The 15371-nt window shown below is 45.6% G+C and overlaps 1 protein-coding gene across 1 annotated transcript in view; it reads right to left on the bottom strand.

Moving 5' to 3' along the window:
- Positions 1–127: 127 nt before the first annotated feature.
- SFT2D1 (SFT2 domain containing 1) overlaps positions 128–15371 on the bottom strand; it is a 15484-nt gene continuing 240 nt past the window's right edge. Inside the window, exons 2-8 of the mRNA XM_004316181.3 lie at positions 7919–8005; positions 7261–7343; positions 6049–6130; positions 5079–5114; positions 3638–3696; positions 2120–2149; positions 128–657 (exon numbers count right to left, since the gene is read on the bottom strand). Coding sequence (XP_004316229.1) covers positions 618–657; positions 2120–2149; positions 3638–3696; positions 5079–5114; positions 6049–6130; positions 7261–7343; positions 7919–8005 — 417 coding nt within the window. The 3' untranslated portion in view covers positions 128–617. The remainder of the gene's footprint in view (positions 658–2119; positions 2150–3637; positions 3697–5078; positions 5115–6048; positions 6131–7260; positions 7344–7918; positions 8006–15371) is intronic.

Consider the following 15371-nt stretch of genomic DNA (forward strand, 5'->3'; position numbering starts at 1 on the left):
CCATTATCAGGACAGAGATTGTATCCTACTCGTTTTTCTGCAGAAAGATTGCATAAGGGCCCAAACTAAATTTTATTCAACTGAATCAATGTACCACCCACTTAAAACATAAATTTGATCAAGAAAATGTTTTTCCCAAGTGTGGGTTTATTTCAAAATTATAAAGATTTATATATTATTTTTATTACATATAATTAGCAATTTTTAGCTTATAAAAATTTTCACATTTAAAGGTTTTATTTTAAAAAGATATTTTTAAAATGTAGACATTTTAAAACCACCAAAAAAGCTGAATGTATCTTGCAGCATAGGTTTACCCTTAAATATACACATCTCAGATGCTGTTTAGAAAAGATTAAAAAAACTGGCTAAAAATCATTTACAAGTGGCAATGATTAAAATCTCATCTCTGGAAGAGCATCTTAATGACACAAAATGAATTTAACATCACAAGCATTTAACAGTTTAATTAGCATGTAGTTTTTATCAGTATACAAAATGGTCTTAAATGGTCAGTGCAGTTGTTTTTTTGGAGTGATTACTGTATCAGGAAAAGTATACTTCACCAAAAACAGAACATCAGCTTTCAAATGGTCTTTTCAAAGAGTTTCTGATTTTTAACTCAGCAAAGAAGAACAGCATTTAATTACCGCATCCCTGGTGAAAAAACAAAAGAGGAAAAACAATATAATAATCTGCCTCCAGAGTGAACTTGCAATAAGATTCCTGCCGAGAGACAAACACACGATACACGATCACCTTTTCCCGTCAGAACTCAGCGGAACCCCCAGTACCTTTCCATAATTAAAACTTTGTTGAATATCACTTGAAATCAAGAACTGAGACATGGAAATAATTTGTTAGTTGCTAAAATGGTATTTATTTCAAAATCTTAAACAACACATATGCTAATTTTATTATGAAGAAATAAATGTAAATACCCAAAACAACGAAAGTATTTTTAAAAAGAAACAATGAACTGGATTTTAAAAAGCAGAACGTTTATAACTGTGTCCCTAAGAATTCCAAAAAAATTCATGTGAAAAACCTCATTCGCCTTTCACGTGTCTCTTCACAACAGTTAGTTTGAACTGTTGTTATATGAATACGGACTGCCAAGGCGAGCACCAACAGACTGGAGATGTACGGACAGACTGCATGCTGCTCTCAAGGGCAGGGCCCGACACTTCTGGGGAGGGTGGTCACTGCCCAGACGCCCTGCCCTGGCTGTGAGCTCCAGCTCTACTGCAGTGGACATCATTTGGGGCACCTTTTCCCCTCGTTGAGAAACAGCAAGAGCTCTCCCAGCCAAGGTCCTGAGGACTGGCTAGTTACCTCTGCGCTCCTGTTCTAAGCCTGCTCTCCTTTAGTTGACCCTGCTTTGCTTTTTCTCCTTTTAGGTGTTCATCAAAAAGAATCATCCATTTGAAATTGAATAAAAATAGAACTGCTATCAATTTCCTTCACTGTTCGTATCAGGCATACAATTCTGCTGTTTTTCATATGCAACCTATGTTTCCAAATTTCACAAAGAAACAAAGCTGTGCCTCAACAGAATATTCCTCCAAATCGGTCAGATTTAAGACTGCAATTAAGTATTTGTTTTTTCCTCCATAATTAAATTAGTACATTTCTCTGAAAAGATACAAGAAAGCAGCAATTACCTCTTGATATACAAAGGGCAATTACCTCTTGACATACAGAATAAATGTTTCTACTGGCTTAAAACAAACATTTCTATATCAGATTCATTTTTTCATTAACTTTCTTTTTTTTTTAAGTAGAATTTATTTTTGCTGAAGTCTCCATATCCTATTTACTGAATACTTGCAGTCGCGGAAGGATCTAGAATCTCTTGCCAAAATTCACTAACTGCAAATGTTCAGGTGGTAAATCAGAAGTACACTCCTAGCCTACCTGTTACATCTGTTCAACATGTTTTTTACTTGATATGGCAAGCTTCTATTCCACTCATTTAAAAAATAGTTTCCTTCTGGGAACAAAGTCAACCAAAATCAGCCTTTTAAATCACATTTTAATATGAAAATTACTAAAATTCACGTATCTGTGTAAAGAGCATTAGAGGAGCAGAAACAAGACAGAATTGAAGCAAGCTCACCTTGCATACGGGATGTACGACAGACTATACCTGCAAGAAAAATTCAAGAACGTTGAAACTGAATGATGTTTTCCTTTTTGCCAAATGGCCATATTCTAACACCATAAAAAATGAAGCAGTAGACTACTGCACAGTGATTCTCAAAGTATGACCCTTGACGGCATACAGCATCACCGGGGAACTTGTTAAAAACGCAGATTCCTGCCCCCCCACACCTCCTGAATGAGAAACTGCGTCTCAGTAAGCAATGTGCTTTTAAAAAACTCTGATTCTGATGCCTGCTGAAGCCTGCTGTAATAAAAAGCCTGTTGATTACCCTTTTCAAGTTATTTTTTAAAAATAAAAACTATAAAATAACAGAATAAACTGCACTCTCCTTCAGGGATAAAGCAATCATTAAGTACAGATTAACAATAAAAAGCAACATATTAATAGAAAATAACAAAGATTTAAATTTTTCCACATTTCACTGAAAAAGAGTAAAACAACATCATAAGGTTCTTTTGTAACACGTAGAGAACTGCATTTAACATCTGTTGACATTCCATCAGCGGAAAGGTAGCAACAGCATCAAAACAAAGACTGGGGCTTCCCTGGTGGCGCAGCGGTTCAGAGTCTGCCTGCCGATGCAGGGGACACGGGTTCGTGCCCCGGTCCGGGAAGATCCCACATGCCGTGGAGCGGCTGGACCAGTGAGCCATGGCCGCTGAGCCTGCACGTCCGGAGCCTCTGCTCCGCAACGGGAGAGGCCACAACAGGGAGAGGCCCACGTACCGCAAAAAAACAAAAAACAAAAACCACTGATCTCAGATTGGGTGATATCAAAAAGGAGAAATTTAAAACAGCAAAGTCAGGAAGGGGTTTACTGACGATTGCAAGGAAGCAAACAAGACTGAGCTCTAAAGAAAAAGGAAAAACACTTGTAGAAATATTTTGTACGTCAAGAACACCTTTCTGGTCTGACGCGGGAGCGTGCAAGGAGGGCACATTCAACTCAATCGTATTCGCTGGGCCGTCAGCCCAGGACCTGACGTGGCCTGGGGAGGGAGCGATCAGGAAGGACGGTGTGACTGAACGCTCAGAGGGGAGGGCGCCTCAGGGAGAGGCAAGGGCAGAGCAGCCTCGCTGAGGAGTCGGCACTCACTCGGCAGGTGCTCAGCAATACCAGGCAGTGAGTGGTTCCCCGCCGTGCCCTCGGGCTCATCCTGTGGCTCGGCCTGGACCTCAGGGTTCGTGTGGCACCTCCTGCATTTCTGTTTCACACATTAGAGAAGTGAACGCAGCCCTGTGTGCCTGGGCAAGCACAGCCCCCAACTCTCCTCAGCTCTCCCACATTTAGGCCCCCCAGGACACACTGCAGACCTCAGGCACCTGACCTCTCAGGAGGCCCTTCCCCTCCAAGGCACAGGCTTACCTGACCCGGTAAAATGCCAATGACCTTCCTAGGCTTACAGGCTCAGAACAAAATGCATGGCACTGCTTAGGAAATTTTAACTTTCTATTTAGTGTAAGACTTACCAGGTCATTGACAAGAACTGCAATATGCAGAATAATAAGGCCAGCCCCTTCTTATGCCACTGACAACAGCAAAGACAAAGAAATAATGAGTTAAACATTTTTTTAAAAAATATTTTTCACAAGCAAGTTCAGTTCCTCCCCTTCAAAAATATAAACGATAGCTCCAACTTGTTTCATTAAATCCTAGTATGACAAATTTAAGATTCAGGAGATCTGAGAATTACATATCTATAAATTGTATCTTCTTTCTAGAATCCTCTGATTCCATTTATTCAAATGCTGCTAAGTATATGGCATTAAACATTAATGAAGTAAATGTGCACAGGCCGAAAATATTAAATCTCTCTCATGTTAGGTCCTTTAAGTCAAGTTTAACCTTTCTAAAATACCCACTTGGTTATTAGATCTGTATCCTATGTGGAATTTACGTATCTTTCTCATTCACACTTGTTCATTTTCTTGAGTTATTTTTTGAACTAAAATTGTATTTTATTGTGATCTTCTGGAATAATGTAAGATAAAGTTTCCACAGTTGTTTTAAAATGATCTATTTTTAGAATTTCTTGTCCATCTTTATTTTAAATTTTTATTTATTTACTTTTTCACTTATTTTTAATCTACTGCTTATAAACAGACTGCTGGACCTTTCCAAACCAGAAATCAATTTTCCATAGGGAAATGCGAAGATTGTTTACGAAAATTCTTTTAAGTTATCACTGGGAAATGATGTATTAAGTGCATTCTTGCATAACTAAAGTCCGGTCCTTAAATCATCAAAATTAAAAGCAGAACATTTTTGATGAACGTCTCTGCAGTGTGTCGTATGCCACCCCATCTTCTTTAAAGTGCGCAGTGTTCTTGGGAGCTCAAGAACCTCCTCAGACCCCTTTGGAGGTGGATAAGGAACAATAAGCAAACGTAATGCAGAATCAGGAGCATCGACGAGTAAACTGAATTGTAATAAAGTAACTTCTCTGAAGGCTAATGAGGAGCCGTTCACCTCATCCGTAAGTGCTGCAAGAATAATTTAAGTCCTTTTGTCCCTCTGTGTTAATTTGTTTGGGTTTGTTTTCCGGCCCTTTCTCCTCACTGTGTGGACACCCTGATGCTCACGATGCACCCCCCACCCTAGAGCCACAGCACAGCGAGGATATCAGCCCAGCTGACAGAGCACGCAGACCCTCAGCGAGGGCCTCTCACGGCCCTGGGCCTGCGAGAGGGGCCAGTCTGACCTGGACGCAAGCACGAGCTCACTTCTGTCTGTTTTAGGTGGCAGAATCCACTGCAAGCCTAGCTGTTAACTAGGTTTTAGGGACACCCAGTCTTTGGTGGGTTTTAAGAAACCAGACTTTGAGCTCCTTGGAGATGATGGTGCGATGACAGTCTACCTGGTGAGGGGCCACACAGTTAGTAGAAAACAGATATGGTTGAGGTAACTTACCCAAAGAGCAGCGCACAGGGTAAGTATGAAACACAACTACAGGAAAGGAAAGAAAAATCGTCAATTTGAGCCTTTTCCAAAGCTTAACAAAAATGCATACACTATTCTGCATTCATTTGCATGGTAACACACTAGAGAACAAAATTAATGAGACCGCTTACTCTAGCTGTCCTTATATATTCCCTGAGTATTATTTTAAAGTCTGTGACTGCTGCAATATATATTCCTTGGTAAACTGAAAGCACGTAATAAATCACCCGTTGACTAAGCCAACAGAGAGACTGTTTCAAGAATGAATGAGAGTGACAGCAGCTGTTGTTATGGATTTATGAATGCTTGCGCTAACGTTTACTAATTCAAGCCGTCACCGCAGGACTCAGTACAACCGCTCCTGTACAGTAAGTTCTGTTTTACTTAGCTTTACAAAGGAACCTGTTATAATGATTTCACACAGAAAGACTGCACTGTCATTCCACAGCTATGTCCCCCAGAGGAGGCAGGGGAGAGACGAGGAGAGGCAGGGAAAGCAGTGGGGCAGGCCTAGGTATTTGTGCAACAGTCCAACGGGGGAGCGACAAAGGCCAGGTGACAGGCCACCAAAATTAAGCCAACTCTCCCTGAGAAGCCTCATATGGACCCAGAAGTGACCCGTCTTCCAGGCCCACCCTCCAGAAAGTACACACAGGGGTCCATTAAGGTGCTCCATGGGGCCTGAAAATGAAATACATGCAGCTCTCATTTTCACGTGCAATACACAGAGCTACACTGTTAGAATACACAAAAGAAAACAGGATTCACCCAGCCAATCATTTTAGGTAATGCTACAAATCCAAACTCTTTAAACACACAGCCTGAAGAATGTGACTGTCATATTCAACAAGAGAATTATAACATTAGTACCTCAGAAAGTAATGCAAAAAGAAAAAAAAAATTCGAAAAAAGTTTTTTAAAAGTGTCATTATTTACTTACCAGCATAACAATCGTTGCAAGCAATCTCGTTGTTTCAAACATTTTCTTCAGTTGTTTCACGGGTCCCATTAAAAAGCATGTACTATTTGAAACGAATAAAAGAAATGAGAGAGGGAGCTATTAACTTGTCCGGCTGTGTAAAAATAAGTACTTTTAAGAAAAGAAATCCTATGTTAGTTTAATTAGAAAATCTCACTGAGTCTGTTGCATTTCTCCTTAACATTAGAAGGAAGCGTTACTCCTTCTGTCTTCTGAGACACAGGAACGCCTCTCACAAATCACTCCCAGTGCCGGTGAGCGCGACCGCTGAGCCGGCCCAGGCTGACCAGGCAGCCTGCTCTCCGCTGGTGCCAGTTCAGCCGCTGCTTCCTCACCTCCACGCACGCTCCCCGTCGTAACGGGAGAACAGCCCCACAAGCACTGTCTGAGGGCCAAAGTGTGCAACTGCGCCCTCAGGCCTCTTCCAGGCTGCGGTCTGAGGAGGGGCATCGGGGCGAGCCCAGGAGAGGGGACCGAGCTTGGCCACGGCTCACGCCTCTGCACTGGGCAGCACCTCTGATGCAGAACGCCCCTGAAGAGGCAGGAGCTCACCTCTGAAAGCTGAGAGCTCGTAAACGTGACAACTACGCTAACAGACATCAACTCCCCCAGAGATGCACCCAAGGCCCCCGGGGGGGACTCCCTGAGCGCCCAGTGCACAGTCCTCAGAGTCACTGCCACTGTGTGGCCCTGTCCGACTCCTGGGCCCGGCACTGCCACCCCCGATCTGCTTCCGCCGCTGGTCGGCTGGGCATCTGACGGTCCCCTCGCCGAGGCAGCTACAAGCCGGGGCTCCGGAGGACTCTCGGGTGGCAACCAGGCCTGGTCACCTCACTAGGCACCTCCCCGGGGAGTGACCCCCCCGCCCCATGCTACTACACCCTGCTATAAGATGGGCTGATAACAGTGCCCACCTCACAAATGGGGTGACAGACACAGAACACTTAGGATAGGGCCTGGCACACAGTAAGTACCTCCAAATGCTGGCTATTCTCACCATGAACACTCTATGATGGCAGCTGGCACACAGCAGGAGTCTAAGTATCTATTGAATGAATGTAAATTTTGAATTCACAGTATGTATAGATCTACAGAAATATACCCTATTAGAAAAGAAAATTTTGATAATGATAGCAAATGAAATATTTTGAGAAGCCAAACTTCTGTACATACCTGGCTAAGGCAGCAATATTTCCAAGGGTATAAAACACTGCAAAAAGCTTTATGCCACCAGGAAGCCACAGTAATCCAGTTCCCTGAGTTAAGATATTATAGTTATTTAAAAGTAATTTTACCACTGTAATAGATTAAAATATAAATGTGCTACTGTAGTAATAGAACAGTAATAATAGAATATACATATATTATAAAGTTTATGTATAAATGTGTTAATATATAGTCTCTATATAGTTTTTTAAAAAGTAGTTAATTTTCAATGTTATTTGCTAATTTGAATCTTCTGCCTATTTGCATGTAAGTATATATAAATGAGCCATTACATAACTTTCTTTATACATCTGAGTAAATCTCACTCTACTTAAGTATTCTTTTTATAAATGGCAAGTCAAAAATCTAAATCACATCTAAATCACTGACTGCAACTCTCCTAATACACACTGATCTTTCTTAAATGAAATTATTTTAACAATCCATAAACCCCCCAAAATATTAATCTCTGCATCTTTTTATTGATCTCTACCCCTTTATTTCAGGGGACTAAATATGTCCCATCAGAACAGTCCAGATAAAGTGGACTGCATGTTGGGACTAAATGGAATGATCAGTCTCACACAAAATAGAAATTACGGAGCAACATACAGCCTTAACGCACAAGAATAGAGAAGACGATGCCACTGGCGAAGCATATGGCAAACCATTTCAGCCTGGTGTTGAAACTGAGGGACGAGGCGTCCAGGACCTGGGGAAAGAAGGGGAATTAGAACGTGTTTTTAAATCATCACTTGCCGACCTGATGCTTTATACTACATTAAAGCAAAGCTTCATGTTAATATAGACAATGAATCTGTTTTACTTTGCACATTGTAGTGTTAAGAACATTACGATTCCATGGCCGTAAAGGGGAATATCAACAGGTCTGGGAATGAGACGGTCCTGAGGAGTCACTGTTAACTTTGCCAGGTGAGATAACAGCATTATTGTGTTATACGGTATTAGAAAGCTCTCACCTGTTAGGGACAGGAGAAGCACTGATGTGGATGAAATGACATAAGCTATGAGATACCTTATAAAATACTCATTGATTGAAAAGTAGGGGAAAGATGAAACAAGATGGGCAAAATGTTGACAGGTCAACACCTGTGGACTCATAGACACACACCTTCTCTCAACATCTCTATGTCCGAGGGCATCTGGGCAAAGTCCCTACACGCAGAGCCTGACACGGGGACTGTCCTGCCGGAACCTCTCTGGGGGCGGGGCGGGGGGGGGAGCCCTCAGGCAAGGGAGGGCAGCTGGACAGAGAAGGGGAGGGACAAGTGAGGCCCTGCTTGCAGCTGGAGCTCAGTGAACACCATACCTCACTGTCTGTGCCGCTTGAGGCCAGGCCGCCCTTCTGGAACCCTCCTCCCAGCAGCTGGTGGCTGGCTGCAGGCAGAGGGCGGAGGGCCCAGGCTGCTGCAAGAGCTACAGCGCGAGCACAAGAGGACAGCTGTGAGCTGCAGGGCGGCGGGCACGTCCACCCAGTGACTGGGACCTGGGGAGCCCCCACAGCGTCTACCACGGGGCACATCTGACAACCTCAGCTACAAGTCACGGAAGCCCTGGCGTCCTCACAACCGTTATTAGAAACGCACGCGAATTAACTGCAGGGGGACAACATCCCCGCATGTCACGTGGACTCCAACCAGATTGTACGGGGCCGCACTCCACACACGTCACACTATGATGCGGCACACAGTAACGATTAAGCACACATTTCCTTTCACTGAAGTACAGTGTAACTGAAGTACTAACAATATTATTATATTATTTAAATATTACATTAGTTTCAGCTGTACAGCACAGGGATTCAATATTTTTATAAATTATATTCCCTTTAAGGTTACTACAAAATAACGGGGATATTTCCTTGTGCTGTACATCTCAGCTGCTTAGCTATTTTATACACACCAGTCTGTATCTCTTAACCCCCTCCTCCTATCTTGCCCCTCCCCCTTCTCTCCCCACTGGTAGCCACTAGTTCGTTCTCTGCATCTGTGAGTCTGCTTCTGTTCTGTTACGCACATTTGTTTTATTTTTTAGATCCCACATATAAGCAATAACATGCAGTATCTGTCTTTCTCTTCATTAAGCTTAATGCTCTCTAGGTCCATCTACGTTGTTGCAAATGGTAAGCACACATTTACATTACTAGGTACACCATTAAAACTCATTTTCCCAACAAGGCTGAAAAAGTATCAACAACAGATGTTTCAAGAAACTAGAAATATACAATAAGGATTTATATTCCAAAATTATTATTAACTTGCATTATCATATACTTAAAAGACCACATGCTTATAATGTATTTTCAAGAATAATGATGCAAAAATACAAAGTTCTATATGCAAAAGCTCAAAATTCCTTACCTCAATAGATTGATCTGTGAATCCTTATGCAGCATGAAAAGCAGATAAAAACAACTAAAGATTCTGTCAATGTAACATCCATCACTTTTGAACACATTTTAAATATTTTTTAAAATCTGCTTTAATCCACAGACATTCTTGTTTCCAGCAATGTCATCTGTTTATACTAAAACTGATCACTGTTTTTTAAACAAAGAATGAACCTGCCTATAAAAACATCTAAATTTCATTTTTATCTGATCAGGTAGAATACACATAGCACAGAATAAACCCTGAAGACTGCGTATCGCACAGGGAATCTACTGGTTTGTAAAAAAGGAGAAACGGTACCCTAAGTAAGCAGGGTTTCTAAGTGGTCAGTGCGAATACACGATGACCTGAGGACTTAATGAGAGTGGAAGAAGCATCTGTTTTTACTTCCTTTACAAGTTTCAATCACCCCATTGTTCTTAAGTTCAACTCAGTATTAAGCAGAGTCATTTGTATAAATAGTAGATATTTTTCCTCTCATTACCATCAGCCAAGTGATCTTTAAATCGAAACATGTAACAAATTCTTTCCATTTGTAAATTTGGAATATTTGATCCACAAGCAAATGACCTGTCGCAAGCCCTTCAGATTGCCCAGGATACAGAAACAAATCACAGATTCCCTAACTCCCAATTGGGAAAATGATACAGTGCCCACCATGCAAGAAAACCAGGCACTGCCCTGTCCATGAGGGAGACGGAGGGAGCCCTGACCCCGCAGACCCGCGTTAGCATGTGCTTGTAGGTGTGACGTGCTTGTCCGACGGGATCAGGAAGGAGCCCGCCAAAACCAGCAACTATTCTGATCTTGTAAATTTAGTCTTAGCAAAGAAACACACATTGAAGTGGCCACCAGTTATTTTACTTATTTGTTATCAAAGGAAGAGGAAGCCAAGAATAAACCTCGTGAGAGCAGGAGCGACTCTCCCATTCGCCGGTGCCCTCTTCCTGCTGCAATAAATCAACCTCACCTGGAACCAGAACTTATTAAAAAAAAAAAGTTGGAAACAATGGAGGAAAACGTCTTCACCGCAGCACCAACATTACAGGTGAATGAATGAACCCATGGCACAGATACGAGCTGCCTTCCTAGGGGATGGAGAAGCCGGGAGGAGAAGGACACCATCACAAGGGAACAGCATGGGCACCTGGGCCTGGCTCCCAGGCCACCACCACTCGAATAAAGGCAACCACCGCATACATGGAATTCCTAGAACTGCTCCTCCAGAGACAGTGGTGGACGATGAGATAAAGACGAGAGGACAGCGAGCACAGAAGCAGGCGCCCACGGCCCCTCCAGTGCGGTCCTGACCCACCTCCCCAGGGGTCCCCTCCCCTACTCAGAGGCTCCTCATCGCCGTCACCCACCACTCTCCCAGGCATCCTCTCTCACTCAGCAGCCCCGACCACAGGTCCTGCCCCAGATCCTAGCAGAGTCTCGGGTGCTTTCTACATGCACGTTGACAGCCCAGCCTTTCTGTTCCTCACTCTCTCCTCTCCGACAGCCTCTGCTCTCCCCTCCACTCAGAGACCCTGGGACTCGCACTCCCCGAAATCACTCCAAGTCCAGGCCACACTGCTCTCCAGCTGCGACATCCTCCCCAGGGCACTGATTCAAGGACTCCTGCCTGGATGCTTCGCAGCCTCTCGGGCCCCTTTATCCCCTCCTTTACTTCAATACAAAAGCGCAAGTTCCCTTTCTGCTCTATCCACCAGCAAAACCCTGGCATGACTCAAGCCCTCCTTCCTCTTCCTCTGGGTGGAGTCACACGGCAGGACGTGGCATCCTAACCAGGTCATCGCCAACTTCAGGGGGCCCTGGGCACTGCCTGCCAGGCATCCCAAGTGCACTGCTGTTTAAGTTGACCTGCCTTCTCACTGTCACCCCCTGACCCTGCCAACCCACCTCCATTTCAACCTCCAGTTCCTGCCCTGGCACCTCCCCAGTCAGCAGACACACTGCCTCTACTTCCCACAGAACACGGAAGCCCCGTGGGGATGCCCTGCACCGCTTGCTGTTGCCAAACACCAAGCTCACCCTAGGAACCCTCACCCTCCCTTCCTGGCCCCGGACCACAGCACAGGGGCAAAGGCCAACGTGGCCGCCCTGCTTCAGAGGCCAAGCCCTCTGACGCCCCAGGGAACTGACACAGCTGGCTTTTCTCCCCGTGTACAACAGTGAACCACATTCTTGCGGAGACCCCCTTCCATCAACCTGTGAACATGCGTAAGCCTCTTCCATCTTAAACAGACAAAAAGCCTGACTTCACCCTCCAGCCTCTGCTCAGTCAGTCATTCACTGATTCACTCAACAAATACCTACTGGGTGCTCCTGGGTGCTAAGTGCAGGGTGAGGGCCTGGCTCTTGGTTAAAAGGCGCGGCGGGGGAGGGGGGCCTTCCCTGGTGGCGCAGTGGTTGGGAGCCCGCCTGCCGATGCAGGGGACACGGGTTCGTGCCCCGGTCCGGGAAGATCCCACGTGCTGCGGAGCGGCCGGGCCCGTGAGCCATGGCTGCTGAGCCTGCGCGTCCGGAGCCTGTGCTCCGCAACGGGAGAGGCCACAGCAGTGAGAGGCCCGCGTACCGCAAAAAAAAAAAAAAAAAAAAAGGCACGTGGGGGAAGCTGCCGGGCCCACAGCCCCTGTGAGGAGCTGCAGGCAAGGACAGCGGCTGGTCCTGCCCTTTCACCTCCCTGCACCCCCAGCCCCGAGGCTCTTTGTCTGAGGCCCTTAGGAGAGCTCCCTGTCCAACAGGGGACACACTCCTCCTGACTCATCCCCCTCAGCCCTCCCAACCGCCCTCCTCCCCCGACCTCAGAGTCCATAAAACTGCCTGACCCCAGGCCTTCGCTGCCCCATGAGACCCCAGATCACCACCCCGTCCCTGGTTTTAGCCCCGGGCTGGTTACATCGCAGGAAGTGATCTGCGGCTGAATTAGCCCCTTCATTTGTGGCTCTGCTTGAGCTGCTGAGCTCCAAGGACCTGGCCCTCTCCAGGTTCCCAGTCTCCTGAGCTCCTCACTGAAAGCTCCAGAGGTCAAACCCTGGGCCTTCTCCCTTTTCTACTTACCCACAATCCCTTGGTTATCTCAAGTACTTCCTCCCATGAGCTCTAGAACCTGCACTCAGATGCTAGCTGGCATCTCACTCAACATCCAGATGACCCCCCAACGTGCGCCTTCCATGTCCCAGTCAAGGGCGACTCCATCTCTCCAGCGGCTCAGGTCAAAACCAGAGGCACCCGGGCCCCTCCAGCAGCACTCTCACACCCAACCCGTCAGCTCTGCACTTGGACCATTTACAGAGCCTGGCCACTCTCACTTTAAGCCACCGTCACTCCCACCTCCCTGACCCAGGTCTCTTCCCAGGACCACTACCCTAGTCCTCTGACCAGGTTCCAGCTGCCACTCTTGCCCCTGCAGTCTGTTCTCCACAGACCAGCCAGGGCGACCCTTTAAAATCCAAGGCAGTCACATGCCCGCTCCGCTCAAAACCCAACGGCTCCTCAGCACACTCAGAGTAAAGGCTGAAGTCCTTACTGTGTCCTGCAACACCCCACATGACCTGGAGCCCACCTCCCACCGTCCCGCTTCCCTGGCCCTTGGCTCCAGACACCCTGTGGCCTCTTTATGGGCCTTGAACGTGCTGAGCCTGTTCTCAGGATCTATATTTGCATGAGTTGGGAGATATTTACTTGTACGGGTTACCCAGATATCCCAGTGCTCTTCAGATCTATGCTGTAATGTCACCCTAACAGACACATCTTCCCTGACCATCCAACACAACAAGATGATCCCAACCTCATCCACCTGCTTTACCTTCTTCCATGGCACTTATCACTGGCTGACATATTTTTATATTTGCTTGTTTATTAACTGTTTTCCCCAATTAAAATGTAAGTTCCATGTAGGAGAGGCCTTTCTTTTGGTCACTGTCATAACACCAGCATCTTGAACAGAGCCAAACATATGCAGGCGCCAAAATATTTGTTGAATGAATAAATGATCACCTCTTCTGAACTCAATGCACTTGTCCATTCCAGTCAATCACTCCAATCTTTGGTCAATGACTTCTCTACATAATTTTTCTCCCCTCTAGAGAGTGGGCTCAAGAGAAGTGGCACCACCACCTTCACGCCCCCAAGGTTTAGAGCAGCTCCGTCTAACAGGACTTTCTGCAATGGAATGCCCCAAGCATGTACTGTCCTATGCATCAGCCACTAACTTACTTGCCCACCCAGCACCTAAAACGTGGCTGGTATGGCTGAGAAAGGAATTTTAAATTTTATTTAACTTAAATTTAAATAGCCGCATGTCGCTAGGGCTACTGTTTGTATAGCACAGACCTAGAGCATAACGTGAAGCATAAAACAGTGGTTTAATAAATGAGCTGGGGGCTTCCCTGGTGGCACAGTAGTTAAGAATCTGCCTGCCAATGCAGGGGACACAGGTTCGATCCCTGGTCTGGGAAGATCCCACATGCCACAGAGCAACTAAGCCCGTGCACCACAACTACTGAGCCTGCGCTCTGGAACCCGTGAGCCACAACTACTGAGCCCGCGAGCCACAACTAATGAGCCCGCACACCACAACTACTAAGCCCACGTGCCACAACTACTGAAGCCCACGCGCCTAGAGCCCATGCTCAGCAAGAGAAACCACCACAATGAGAAGCCCGCACACTGCAAACAGGAGTAGCCCCGCTCGCCACAACTAGAGAAAGCCCGTGCGCAGCAACGAAGACCCCAGGCAGCCAAAAATAAAATAAAATAAATAAATTTATAAAACAAAATAAAATAAAATAAATAAATGAGCTGGGTAAGCCATTGCCGCCTAATGGACGTTTCTCATATTACCATTTATGGGTTCTTGTATTACCATTACGATTCGCCAAACTGGTTAGAGCAGATGCCTGGCTTTCAGTCTCTGAACCCTCACAGACTAGTCCAGAATCCTGTTCACAAGAGGTGCTGTTTATAACAAGGAAGGAAGTTAGGACAAGAGAAGGGACAAATAAAAGGTCCTTATGTAATATCGTTTCATTTTAAATGTTCCACTTCTGTGACAGGCAGGCAAGAATTTGTCTGCATGCAAATGACAAAGATACTTATAAAGCAGTTCCTCCTGCACTATTTTTATTCCTCCTTTTAACGGAAGTAACCCTTTTCAAGTCTCGTGGGTAAAGTACGCAGACAAGGATTGTTTTTTAAAAAAACCGCTTATGAGGGCTCAACTGACAACTTTTAATTCAGTATTATTTCACTTCTCAATGACCTGTGTTTTTTTCTTTTCTCCCTCCAGTCTCCCTCCTTCCAAAAAACATACACTCACAACACCTCACTTAATTCCAGGGTCTAACAGATGCAACGAAGCTTTAAGATTTCAGCTTATGCAGCTGGCAGGACGGGTACCCGCACAGCTACTGCGCTGCCAGCCCGAGTTCAAAGTCCACACCAGGCGCAGAAAACCAAGCGGAGGCTGGGGGAGAGCAGCGTGGGGGCAAATGGGTTATTTGGGAAAGGAAGACATGCAGCGAAGTACGTTCCTGAGAGTCGCAAGGCCAAACTGGGGGTGGGGGGGGGTCTCAAAGTGAGCTTCTGTAGACTACATGGAAACCTGGAAAGCGCCCCAAGTTCTTCCCGGGAGGCCCGTGGCGCCCTCCCGCATCATCT

This window comes from Tursiops truncatus, chromosome 12 (assembly GCF_011762595.2).
Source record: "Tursiops truncatus isolate mTurTru1 chromosome 12, mTurTru1.mat.Y, whole genome shotgun sequence".
In the NCBI taxonomy this organism is placed as follows: domain Eukaryota; kingdom Metazoa; phylum Chordata; class Mammalia; order Artiodactyla; family Delphinidae; genus Tursiops; species Tursiops truncatus.